Genomic DNA, 11930 nt, shown 5'->3' with positions numbered 1-11930 from the left:
TTATATTTTTTTCTTTAAAATTTTTTTCTTTTTAAATTTCATTTTTTTACTTAAGTTGTTATTGATTGGAAAAATATGCCCCTTCAGATAAAAATAAAATAAGAAAATTACAATCTACACACAAAATTAACTGCCATTTTAAACGGAAACCTTCTAAAAGGATTAACTATGCCAAAAAGCATAGGTTTGTGACTTGATTGTCAAGGTTTAAAGTTTTGGGACCAAGAAATGCAAGATGAGCATAGGCTTAAGACCATTTAAGCTAATTTTTCGATAATATGATACATTAAAATATGTCAACATAGCACTAATTGAAAAAAAAAAAAAAAATTATAGTAACGATGACTTACATAGTTAAATAATATTTTAAGAAAGGTAATGCTATATATTCTAGTTGATGTTTTAAAATTAATTTCTGTAGCCATGCATGATAAGTTCAATAATAAGCCCCGTTTGTTTCTCATTATTTGCTTATTAAAATGAAAAATATGACCGTTATCCATCACATCAAGCCATTATATTTGACTTTCTATCTCTTGTGTGAGACTCATAACGACTATATTTTTCATTCTCATTTTTAATATTGTCATATATTGAGCTTATTTTTAAATATCATACATTGTTATTTAGACTGATTTAAATATACCCGTCATATATCATTATTCATTAAGAGAGCTCTCATTCATAAAAAAATACAATTCCACTAAAATATGTTATGAAATGAAATAATTCACTACGTATTGTGAAATGTAGCGTCAAATGTAGTCGACAAAAGCAGTAGTATTCTTTTAGAGATTGCTCTTATGGACCAAACCCACCTTCACTTGACCAATCATATACTTACCATCTGGCTATGGCCTCTCATCACAACTAGAACTTTATGAAACATTCAAAAACGTGGTATCAACAAATATCACCCAACATCACATTTCACATCGAATAATGTTATCAAGCACCAACTATGCTGAAATACCAATTTAGATGGTCACATTTAATAGATTTAATTATATGAATCATATGACATTACATTTATTTGAATCAATTATTTAATGTTATGAAGTTGCCTCTTAAATTAGTGCTTGCTATCAGTAATGTTGAATTGCATTACTCGAGGGAAAATTTGTGAAAAGCGGATGCAAATTGCGTGATAATTTAATTCTACATAAATTAGAAGTTCCCAAACTCGATTCCTCCAATATAGAACCAACTAGGAACTTAAATCGATCATTTTGACCAAATGATTGAATTGTACTCGACTAGTTTATAAAAAAAAAAATGATAAACAATTTTAAACATTGCAATAGTTCAACATTTCATTAAGTAAACTACCAGTGGCATCACAAATATCATAAACAAAAACATAAGGGCAGAGATGTTGGAATTGAAATGAAAGAATGGAATTAATAAAAATTGTTGACGTAATCCTTTTCCTTTTTCTCTTTCTCTCTTCTTTTTTTATTTAATTAATTTCAGACTGTGCCTCTCAAAGACTGCTCACTTACAATCGAAGCCTTAACTTCTACCCATGATTTTAATGAAAATAAAAAGTGACTATTTTCCATTTTCTCGCTACATATGATCTCTTTCAAGCAAATTTCTCGAGAAAAAGTAATAATTGATTTTCAATAACAGTCAAGAAAATAAAATGATTTTTCAAGTCAACAAAGCCAAGAAACAAGATAATTCAATTGAATCAAGTCAATTTCAATACCAACCCTACAATAAAAATAGTACGTATTTTTCTATATTTAACCGATGAGATATATGAATACAATTCTTCATTGATTATTAGTTCATTGATTATGAACCTATATTAATTCATTTTGAGGAAAAAAAGCCATCCCCATATTAGTTTGGAGAGGAAATTGGATTATGGGAACAGAGAGGAAAAGTGAAAATTGGTTAAGAAACAATTGTCTTGGTATGTCCTACTTAATTGGTTGGTTCTTGTTTCCAAAATCTGGCAGGGAGTCCATGGAAAGGGATGGGGAATGGCGCATGTTCAATCCCACTTTGGCATCCCACCACTTCATACCTGCAAACACAATTGTCAAATAATACCTAATATCACAGACCACTCACCAACGTCGTCTCGTAGTTAGTAAGATAAACTTAATAGTATAAGACAGAATTGAGGGGGAAAGAAAAAGATAATATTATTTTAATCAAAACTTGTGATATATGGAGTAAAAAATACATATATGACATGTTTGGTGAATTCAACTGAACATACGAGGAACCGAGTAGTATAAACTAGAATTGGTTATTTATGATTTAATTTATCTAAAAAACGCATTTCCAAAAATACTTGTTGTAGTTTGATAAAGTACCTGAACTGAGAACTTAGATGGTGGATCATAACGAGCATCTCTAGCTTCGCAAGTTCGTTACCGGGGCAGGCATGTACTCCACTGCTAAATGGCATAAACGTATTGGGTTTCAACACATCCTACAAGAAACCATAAATTAATATTCGTTGCTTCATCCTACAATTTTTTTCTCCTTAATAAGTCTCTTTAATCTTTATATTTTGAGGAAAAAAAGATTTGTCGTACCATACTTTCATCGGATTAAAAGTCATGGTGGTCATTAAATTTTTAGTCGAACTCAATTTTTTATTTAGGTCAATATTTGGTGAAAATGAAGTTTAATTGGTTGGCATTAATATTTAATCTATTTTCATATGCCCTAAGAAACTATTGTTAGATTTAGTTCTAAGTACCATGGGATTGTTTAACAAAACTTTTGATGAAAAAAATTGATAAAAAGTTGTGGATCCAATTTGTAGCAAAAAGTTTGATAAGTTGAAAAGTATCAAACAAGCACTAAGGCCCTACTTGACGGCCATTATTTGGCAAAACTAAACTTTTGAATAGTGAATTTTTAGAAGATATGTGGTTAAAAAGTATGAAAAAATTTTGAATTTACGTGCAGAATATTTTATTGTGTGAATGTGTGGTTAAAATCAGCACGTAGAAAAAGAAAATTAGGATAATGATTGTAAGATAGGGGCTAAATATGCACTTAATGTCAACCATTAAAAGAATAATATTAACTCGTACCTCAAATCTGGAAGGAAAAAACTTCTGAGGATCAACAAAGAAATCAGGATTGTGGTGAATATTCCTGAATAAAGGCATGACCTTCCATCCCTTCGGAATTAGGTGCCCTGGCACCAAAATCATACCAAAGTTTCAGTGACCCAAAAACATTTATTTCAAAAAAGTGGATTACAATTGTGCAACCTGTCCATGGGCACGCCGATGTACACGTCACTCACACAAGGGGGGCTCACGCTTCTTTTATTGGGCATGGGCCCCTACCTCATGTGAGGGGCGTGTGAACGCCAGCGTATAAATAGCAAAATTTAGTGGATTATTTGGTAATATTACCAGGCTTAGGACACCCTCGAAAAGGGTACATTTCCCTTACAAGAAAGCTTACCTTTATATTCCACATCTGTCACTGCCTCTCGAAATGTGAATGATATAATGCTTGCCATTCTTAAACTCTCTAAAATCACCTAAAAAGAGTACAGGTCAAAATATTACGTGAGGATGATGGAAGCAAGTTAGACGTAGAGAATGAAAGTGAATGATACTACTTGTAAATGATTTTGTAAAAAAAAATGAATTTGGTGTTAACATTACCGACCTAATTTAAACGAAATATACCAAATATATTATTTATGGTAGTCAAATACCTTGTAAGTAAATGGCATATTTCTTGTTTGATTCCATGTTAAATGACTATTTTCATTTCGATTTGATTTGTATATTGCCTTCTGTTCAGCCTGCATGCAAATCAGAAACATATTATCTACGACGTTTACAAAGCAAATTTAAGAATAAGGTCAAGAAATGAGAATGATCTAGAGACACGAGAATCTTAGAATGTATTGATTTGACCCCACAAATAGAAAATAGAGCTACGTTTTTCTTAGAGAACCTTGTATTAATCCAGTCTTCCAGAACAACTGCAAAATGCCTTCTAGATTTTACCTTGACGGCCTCGAGAATTTTTGGGTAGTCATGAAGGTACTTGAGAATCCATGTCATGGCACTCGCAGTCGTGTCTTGTGCTGCGAAAAGTACTCCGATGATGTTGTCAGCAATCTGATCCTCATTTAGAGTTACACCATTCTCATCTTTCGAAACTAGCAGACAACTCAACAGGTCCTTCTCCGTAAACCTCTTTTCCTTTCTTTCTCTCATAATGTTACTTAATATTTCACCCAACCTCTTCCTTGCCTTCATACATTAAAATGGTAAATATGATTAGTCAAAATAAGAGTCCATTTTCAACCCGTGTGTATTAAGCCGGTAGACACAAAAATAAAAATAAAAAATGAAGAAGTTAAATCTCGTTTATAGTGCCATGTAACAAAGTATAATTATCGCTATTTTACCTTCCTTGCCTTTTGGTATGGAGTTCCAGGCAAGTTTGTTGGAAAAGAATTGTACCCTCTATCGAGTATGCTATAGTTCTTCTTTAATTCTTCTTTATAATGGGACTCCAAATGACCAAAAATGGAGAGTATACCTACTTCAAATGAGAACTGCAGGTAATCAATGGTAAATGACAAATTAGCTTTCTCATGTAAAATCTTAAAAGAGACAGATTTGTTCATTTAAATCTAGGTTTTCAACGCTTCCCGTGTGCATGCCAACGACATTTTTCATTAAAGAAGTGATAGGTGCACAATTTTTTTAAATGGGTGTTAGCATGAATTCAAAGAGACGAACATTTTTCATCTCATGGAAAATGTTGATGACACGGCCACCGGCCCACGAATCCATTGCAGACACTGCTATGGCTTCAATATCTGCCACTAGGTTTTGGATTGCGTCCGGGTATAACGCGCCAAGGACGAGCTTCCTAAGCCGCATATGGTACTCTCCCTGGTGAAAAAACAGCGCAGACTGGCCGATGAAGTTTTCCTTGCTCTTTGGATACGTCGGCTTGAACAAATGTGCCTGAGTGACTAGCACGATTCGGGCTGCTTCTGGGCTGGCCAACATTATACAAGGGCAACCAAGTACATGAGTCTTGAAGATTTCTCCATACCTGCATAAGAACATACAGTTTAGAAAAAGAGATTTGCTTGGCAAACAGGGCCCTGTTTGTCCGGGGGGACAAGTGTCCCCCTATTGGCAGCCAGCAGGGTGCCTGCCCCGTTTAGAATTATTGTTAGAAAAATTCTATCAGGGAATGTCAGGTATTTAGTATTAGACAGAATTGGACGGTAAGTAATTGAGAATGAAAGCAAGAAACCTTTTTACTTTGTCAGAAAAAAAGATATTTGGATCTTGGGAGTAGAGCTGAAGAGTTTCTCCAATATAAGGCGACCCCATGGAGCCTGGAGGGAGCTTAGTTTTCCTCTCTGAATGTTTTCTTTTCATTTTCAGTGAAATTACATATAAAAATACAGTAAACGGAAAGGTAAAAACAGGCACAAAGAATGCAATAATCTTCTCCATCCTCTCTCTCTCTCTCTCTCTCTCTCAATGCCTTCGTATTCTGTGTTGATAATTGAGTCGCTGAGAAATGGAGGTCTGCCCGTTTATATAGAATCAGAAAGGTGGATACAGAAAAAGTTAAAAAGACAATTTCTGTATAATTTAAAATTTATTACATATTATACAGATTACCTTTTTCTTAGGGAAACTTATTGTAATTTCACAAGCTATTGAAATATATTCCTAATAGTTTTTAAGTTTGTAAAACCTTTATTGAAGACCCTTCATTTAGTTTGTAAAACTTCATGCTCATAATCATGGACCCATTTTCAATTATTATTATGCCATTTTGAATATAAACGATTGTTTTCGCAATCTGAGCCAGCTGGATGACACTTGTCGTTTTCCCAGTGGTCCATTTCCAGTAACTTCATATACGAGAAGAATTTTTCTTCTTGGACAACTTCCTGCCCAAGTAGCACTCCTTTTACGAGAAACACATTATTGTTGTTTTATCCCTCCAGTTTGGAAGGAGCCAAATTATTCTTGATAGGCTAGTTTAATAATATATATATATATTATGCTTAACAAAGAATAGGTTGGGGATGAAGTACAATTACTTCTTTATTTTAAATTAAACATTCTTCAAATTTAGATTTTTTGAGAATAAATTTTTCGAAAATGATATTTTTGAAGAATGTGTGATTAAAAGGTAGAAAAAAATTATGAATTTACATACAAAATTATTTTATAGAGAGAATATGGTTAAAAATGAATTTTAAAGAATTTGTACCAAATCGAACTTAATTTCGTTATGATACCCTCCTTAATTATAATACAAATTTCTTTTGTCTAAGCTAAATGATCATACTACTTTATATATATATATATATATATATATATATATATATATATATATATATGGTGATGAAAAGTTGGCCGTAAGATAATGATGAGGGGAACTTGGAAAAACCCAAGTTTGTCACCTTTTGTATTTGGATGAGGACCAAGTAAAGTAGGGATTATTGAAAGCTAAAAATTCTCCGAACTTACGTACCATAGGAAATTTACTCAATTTCCTTCATACAATGAGTTTGAAAGGGACTATAAGATGGAAAGATGTATACCTTTCTCGACAAATGATCATGAGAAGTATGGCTAGCTCACATAAAATTTAGTTTTTTTTTATTTTTTTCTTGACACGTGTTTCTCCCTGTCTCCGAATGGGGTAAGTTATTCTCTCCTGCACGTCTAGCTGATATTTCCACCAACGTTCCTACCGATTTGATAAGTTATTCTCTTCTACACGTCTAACTAATATTTCCACCAATGTTCATACCAATTTGATATTTAAAAATTAAAATTGAAAAAAAAAGGAGAGAGTTGATAAAAAGAGAGTGAAATTGGGTACTTGTCCATGTAATTTTACTTTTTCAATCCCCACCTTTTTCACATTCTTAAAATTTTTAATATTATATGAATGTCCAATATTTAAATTATGCTTGTCCTAATTTGGAAACGCATCCTAATATTTAAATTATGCTTGCCCTAATTTAGAAATGTCTCCCAATCAATGTAAGGAATGGTGTATACATGAATACTATGAGTAATCATGGTATATTTGCCGTGTTGTTTTGTCCAAGTAGTAGCAATCATCAATTGAGTCGGACTGCATACGAACTCAACACGTTTAATATTTTTGTCAACTTGAGTTTATTCTTACAATCATATCGTAAGTATATCAAAGTTGACATCTTGATTTACACTCATGTGACTTGACAGATTTTGGTGCATTAATTTTAACGATATTTTTTTTAATCAATGAAGAGATTTTAGACACATAGAGATGTGTAAACAAATGTGTATAAAAATGACGACAATGTGCAAGTTAAAATATCATGAAAATGTCTCAGATATGAGAGCAAAGAGTATTTAATTTACACATATTATCTATGTGAAACCATAAAAATAATAAGGGAAAATGAAAATTCTATAGTTAAACTTTTTATTATAAATAGGGCTAATGTTTTAAGATAAAGGATTCTTATTTTGTATTAATAACGATGGTCTTAACGTCATTACTATGGTCATTACAAGGACAGCACAACGATATCACTATTTAAATAACTTTAATTTATATATAAAAAAAAGGATATAGTTACAAAATTTGGTGTAATAGTATATGAGAATTTTAGTAACTCTTTTTAATAAAATTGACAATTTAGCCCTTGTTTGAGCTCCATTTTGAGGGAAAAATGAATTTTTGAATAGTGTATTGATAGGAAAGGTGAGGTTAAAAAAAAAAAACAAAATTTTTTTGATTTAGTATAATATTATTTTATTGAAGAACGTGTGGTTAAAATGATATCAAAACACTGTTGAAAAATACATTTTTTTAAAGAATGAGGCTCAAACAAGGGCTTAATATGAAGTTCTAAACTCGATATACTGGAGTTCAAAGAAAAAAGAGGTTTAAACAAACAATTCAATTTTTTTAAAGCTTAAGCCCTTGTTTGAGCCCATTTTAGGGAAAATAATCTATTTTAAATAGTAAATTGATGGGAATGTCTTGTTAAAAATTAAGGAAAAGTTTTGGATTTGTGTGTATTATTATTTTATTGAAGAATATGTGGTTGAAAATAAATTTTTAGAAGATGGAGCTCAAACAATGGCCAAATGAGTATTTATCTCATTGTAAGATCAGTTTTGTCAAACAAATTAAGGAAAATTATTGGATTTGCGCGTATTATTATTATATTGAAGAATATGTAGTTGAAAATGAATTTTGAAATATGAATTTTTAAAAGAATGGAGTTCAAACAATGGCTAAATGAGTAATTATCTCATTGTAAGATCAGTTTTGTGAAACAAATATCATAGTTTGAAAGTCATGGTATATAAGAGTAACGTTTCAAAGCTTAAAAATATCAATAATAACTAGATAAGATCTTTTACTCCTTTTGATAAAATTAATCTCTTAAGATAGAAATCTAAAATTCAAATGGAATTGCAATAAAATTTAGCCATAAATTTAAAATTGTGTGAAGTTATCTAAAACACTGTATTTATGTCACCAGGATATTTTTATGAGAACTTGTGGTGAAATGTAGCTTGTCATGATATGTTTGATAAGGTCTCCACTACATGAGAAAATTGACAATATATTCAACACAACATGTAGGGATTTCCACTGTCTGTAATTTAAAAGGGAGATTGTGTGTATTATTGCTGTGAAGATAAACTTGTAAAAAGTGGGTTGTGCTCGTTTCTGGATTTGGTTGTACACTCAGAAAGATGTTTCACCTTGAAAGAGAAATTTTGAAATCTTTACAAGTGACAAATGAACCACCAAAGGCTAACGGCACCGGCCACACTGCACCGAATATGAATGTTGAGTTGACAACTGCGTCTAGCCATGAGTCTACTGGTCGAATCGTCAACCTAATTACACCGATCTTGAGTTGACAACGAAGCCCAACCATGATTTTATTGATCGATTCCTCAACTTTGTCAAGCCTCAATCTCAGTATGGCTTGAAGTTAGACCAAGAGAGTTCGCCGGTACTTGAATAACCAAAATCGTCTAGAGGCTTGCGAACGTATGGCCAAACTACGATGTCAATGTACAAGAAAATTGATACTTCAACTCTGTCCAATTCATTTTTCTTAAACATTAAGGCACTAATAATAAATAAATATGGCAACTCTTTAACATTTTAAACTTTTTGGGCGTGTATATATATTAACAAATTTATGTATCTTAGTTACGTCTTTTGTCGTAGTAATTCTTAGTGTAACGACGATGGACAGGAAACCTATAAATGAACAAATTCACGAATTTCAAGATTTACAACTATATGCAAAAGAAAAATGATCAAGTTTTAGTGAAGACTATAAGGTGATAATAGGTAACGAATTGTGATAACAGGAAACCTATAAATGAACATCTATGCTTAGTCAAATAGTAATTATCTGATCATTTATTAATATACCGAAACATGCATATATTGAACCTTTTTAGCGTTCTGTAGGATAAGAAATGGGAAAAACGAAATTGTTCATTATGGTAGTCAGTCAAATTAAATATGCACAGTATATATTCGAGCATAACTTACTCCCAGAAGATAATAAATGGTATTAATTTATACTATTATGTACAACAGTACAAGGACCTATGAAATTCATGGAAGTTGCAGAAACAAATTAAAAACCCTCAAAAAAAAAAAAAAAAATAATTCTTGATTTTAAAAGATGAAAAGAGTTCAGACAGGAAATAGAGATCCATAAAATATGCTCCAAAGACAAAGATATTATGATCCTGGAAAATGTCTTCGGACTTGTTCGGTGAAATGGACAACATTATTGAAGAAGAAAGATAAAATTTTATTCACTGTGCTATTTATGTTTATATGACATGGTGTATGGTACATGCAACTAGAGTTTGGAATTTCAATTTTCAGCTGTCAATAAGTTATCTAGGTAATGAAGGAAATTGTTAAAGATTAAAATTTTAGTTTTTTTTTATCTTACATTTCAAATTATTTTATATTATCTAATATTGTTTGCCAAACATATAATTAAATATGAGTATATACGCCCCCAGGGCATATCTCCCAGTGGCAAAGGGGAGGGCGAATAGGACTTAGAGCGGCAGTGTGCAGAGTTCGATTCCCCGCAAGGTGGAATTGGCTTTGTTGCAAGCGGGAGTTATCATATGGGTTAACAGCCTTGGCCTATCCATGTGCTCTCCACCCTGGCTCCTGGGAGGCACATCCTGCGATTTATCTCCTCCACGATGGCCCAGGGCAGGGTTGGTGGGGGCCCTTAAGGTTGGGGTTCAACCTTTTTTTAAACATGAGTATATACAAAAAGGTCTAACTATACTAGGAAACTCGTGAAGTACACAAGAATTTCTACTATATTCTGAACAACGCATATAGTAATTATACTTTTAAAGTATGTTAAGTTGGAATAGAAATGATCAATAAATTAAATTTTAGTCATTATATTGTCAAATCGTAGTAACCCAAAAAAAAAAAAAAAAGTAGAAGCAATTATAGAAAGCATTAAGATGACAAATGATTCTATATATTGACAAATCAAATCTATGGAAGTTGCAGAAACAAAGATGACAAGTTTATTATTATTATTATTATTATTATTATTATTATTATTATTATTATTATTATGGGCAATTTGAGTGGAAGGACGAGGACAACGTCTCGTTCTCAAAGAATGAGTACCAACTTACTTCACAAAGAATAGGATGGGGATCAAGTACAATTACTTCTTTATTTTAAATTAAACATTCTTCAAGTTTAGATTTTTTGAGAATAAATTTTTCAAAAATGATATTTTTGAAGAGTGTGTAATTAAAAAGTAGATTAAAATTTATGAGTTTACATACAAAATTATTTTATCGAGAGAATATGTTTAAAACTGAGTTTTAAAGAATTTGAATCAAATTGAACTTAATTTCGTCATGATACCCTCCTTAATTATAATACAATTTTCTTTTGTCTAAGCTAAATGATCGTACTATTGCATGCTTTATAATACTTACCGGCAGTTCATGTGTGTGTCTGGGTGCGCGATGTTAAATATATCATAATTCTGTCATTATGTACAATGCAAGTCTAATTCAGTTACGGAGTGCGTTTATTTAAATTTGTGTTCTCCTAACACATGAAAATAATATTCCAATGTTGATGAAAAGTTGGCAATAAGATGATGAGGGAAACTTGGAAAACCCAAGTTTGACACCTTTTGTATTTGGATGAGGACCAAGTAAAGTAGGGATTATTGAAAGCTAAAAATTCTCCGAACTTACGTACCATAGTAAATTTATTCAATTTCCTTCATGCAATGTGTTTGAAAGGGACTATAAGATGGAAAGATGTATACTTTACTCGACATATGAATATAAGAAGTATGGGTATGTCACATAAAATTTAGTTTTTTTTTTTTTTTTTTGACACGTGTTTCTCCCAGTGTCCGAATGGTGTAAGTTATTCTCTTCTTCACGTCTAGCTGATATTTCCACCAACGTTCATACCAATTTGATATTTAAAAAAAATAAAAAATAAAAGCTGCATTTCCCACCAACGTTCTCCCTGGAACCACACCAGCATTCAGATTATGAAAAGCTGCATAATTGGCATTCCCATTTCGTGATTCTGTAATGGGAAGCCAAGCATCTTGAAGTTTCAGCTTCGTCAAATGCCCCACCTCCTCCAAATACCCCTTCATATTAGTCAAAAACCTCTTCATGGGTGTCCCAATGGGGCTCAAAAACCTCGGCGAAATGAACGAAGTTGGAGTCCATGACTTGGCTGTGCTGGATTCCTTCCTCGGCGACCTTTGACAGGACGGCGTCTGTATCTCCGGCGTCGACGCACGTGGGGTGGCAGGTATTGATATTAGTTCAGTCTCTGGCCTTTCTTCCGTTGCCGATTTGCAAATAACAAGTGAA

At 32.3% G+C, this 11930-nt stretch overlaps 1 protein-coding gene across 1 annotated transcript; it reads right to left on the bottom strand.

Moving 5' to 3' along the window:
* Positions 1–1635: 1635 nt before the first annotated feature.
* Positions 1636–5483, bottom strand: LOC111367428 (abscisic acid 8'-hydroxylase 4-like). The gene is made up of 9 exons (XM_022988292.1): positions 5275–5483; positions 4746–5067; positions 4409–4558; positions 4002–4250; positions 3704–3793; positions 3445–3523; positions 3063–3169; positions 2331–2449; positions 1636–2035 (listed from the first exon to the last, which is right to left on the bottom strand). Exons 1-9 carry the CDS (start codon positions 5478–5480, stop codon positions 1933–1935), a joined length of 1425 nt encoding a protein of 474 aa, XP_022844060.1. The 5' UTR covers positions 5481–5483; the 3' UTR covers positions 1636–1932.
* Positions 5484–11930: the final 6447 nt, after the last annotated feature.

This window comes from Olea europaea, chromosome 18 (assembly GCF_002742605.1).
Source record: "Olea europaea var. sylvestris chromosome 18, O_europaea_v1, whole genome shotgun sequence".
Lineage (NCBI taxonomy): Eukaryota > Viridiplantae > Streptophyta > Magnoliopsida > Lamiales > Oleaceae > Olea > Olea europaea.
The sequence above is the reverse complement of the archived record's forward strand: the minus strand, read 5'-3'. Positions and strand labels throughout refer to the sequence as shown.

Bases quoted from the DNA above. Each gene is read 5' to 3' on its own strand.
- LOC111367428 (XM_022988292.1), bottom strand. From the start codon at position 5,480: ATGGAGAAGATTATTGCATTCTTTGTGCCTGTTTTTACCTTTCCGTTT. The intron at 3,170-3,444 runs GTAAGCTTTCTT...TTTTGGTGCCAG, and splicing joins GACAGATGTGGAATATAAAG to GGCACCTAATTCCGAAGGGA. The intron at 2,450-3,062 runs GTACGAGTTAAT...GGTTTCTTGTAG, and splicing joins TTTTTCCTTCCAGATTTGAG to GATGTGTTGAAACCCAATAC.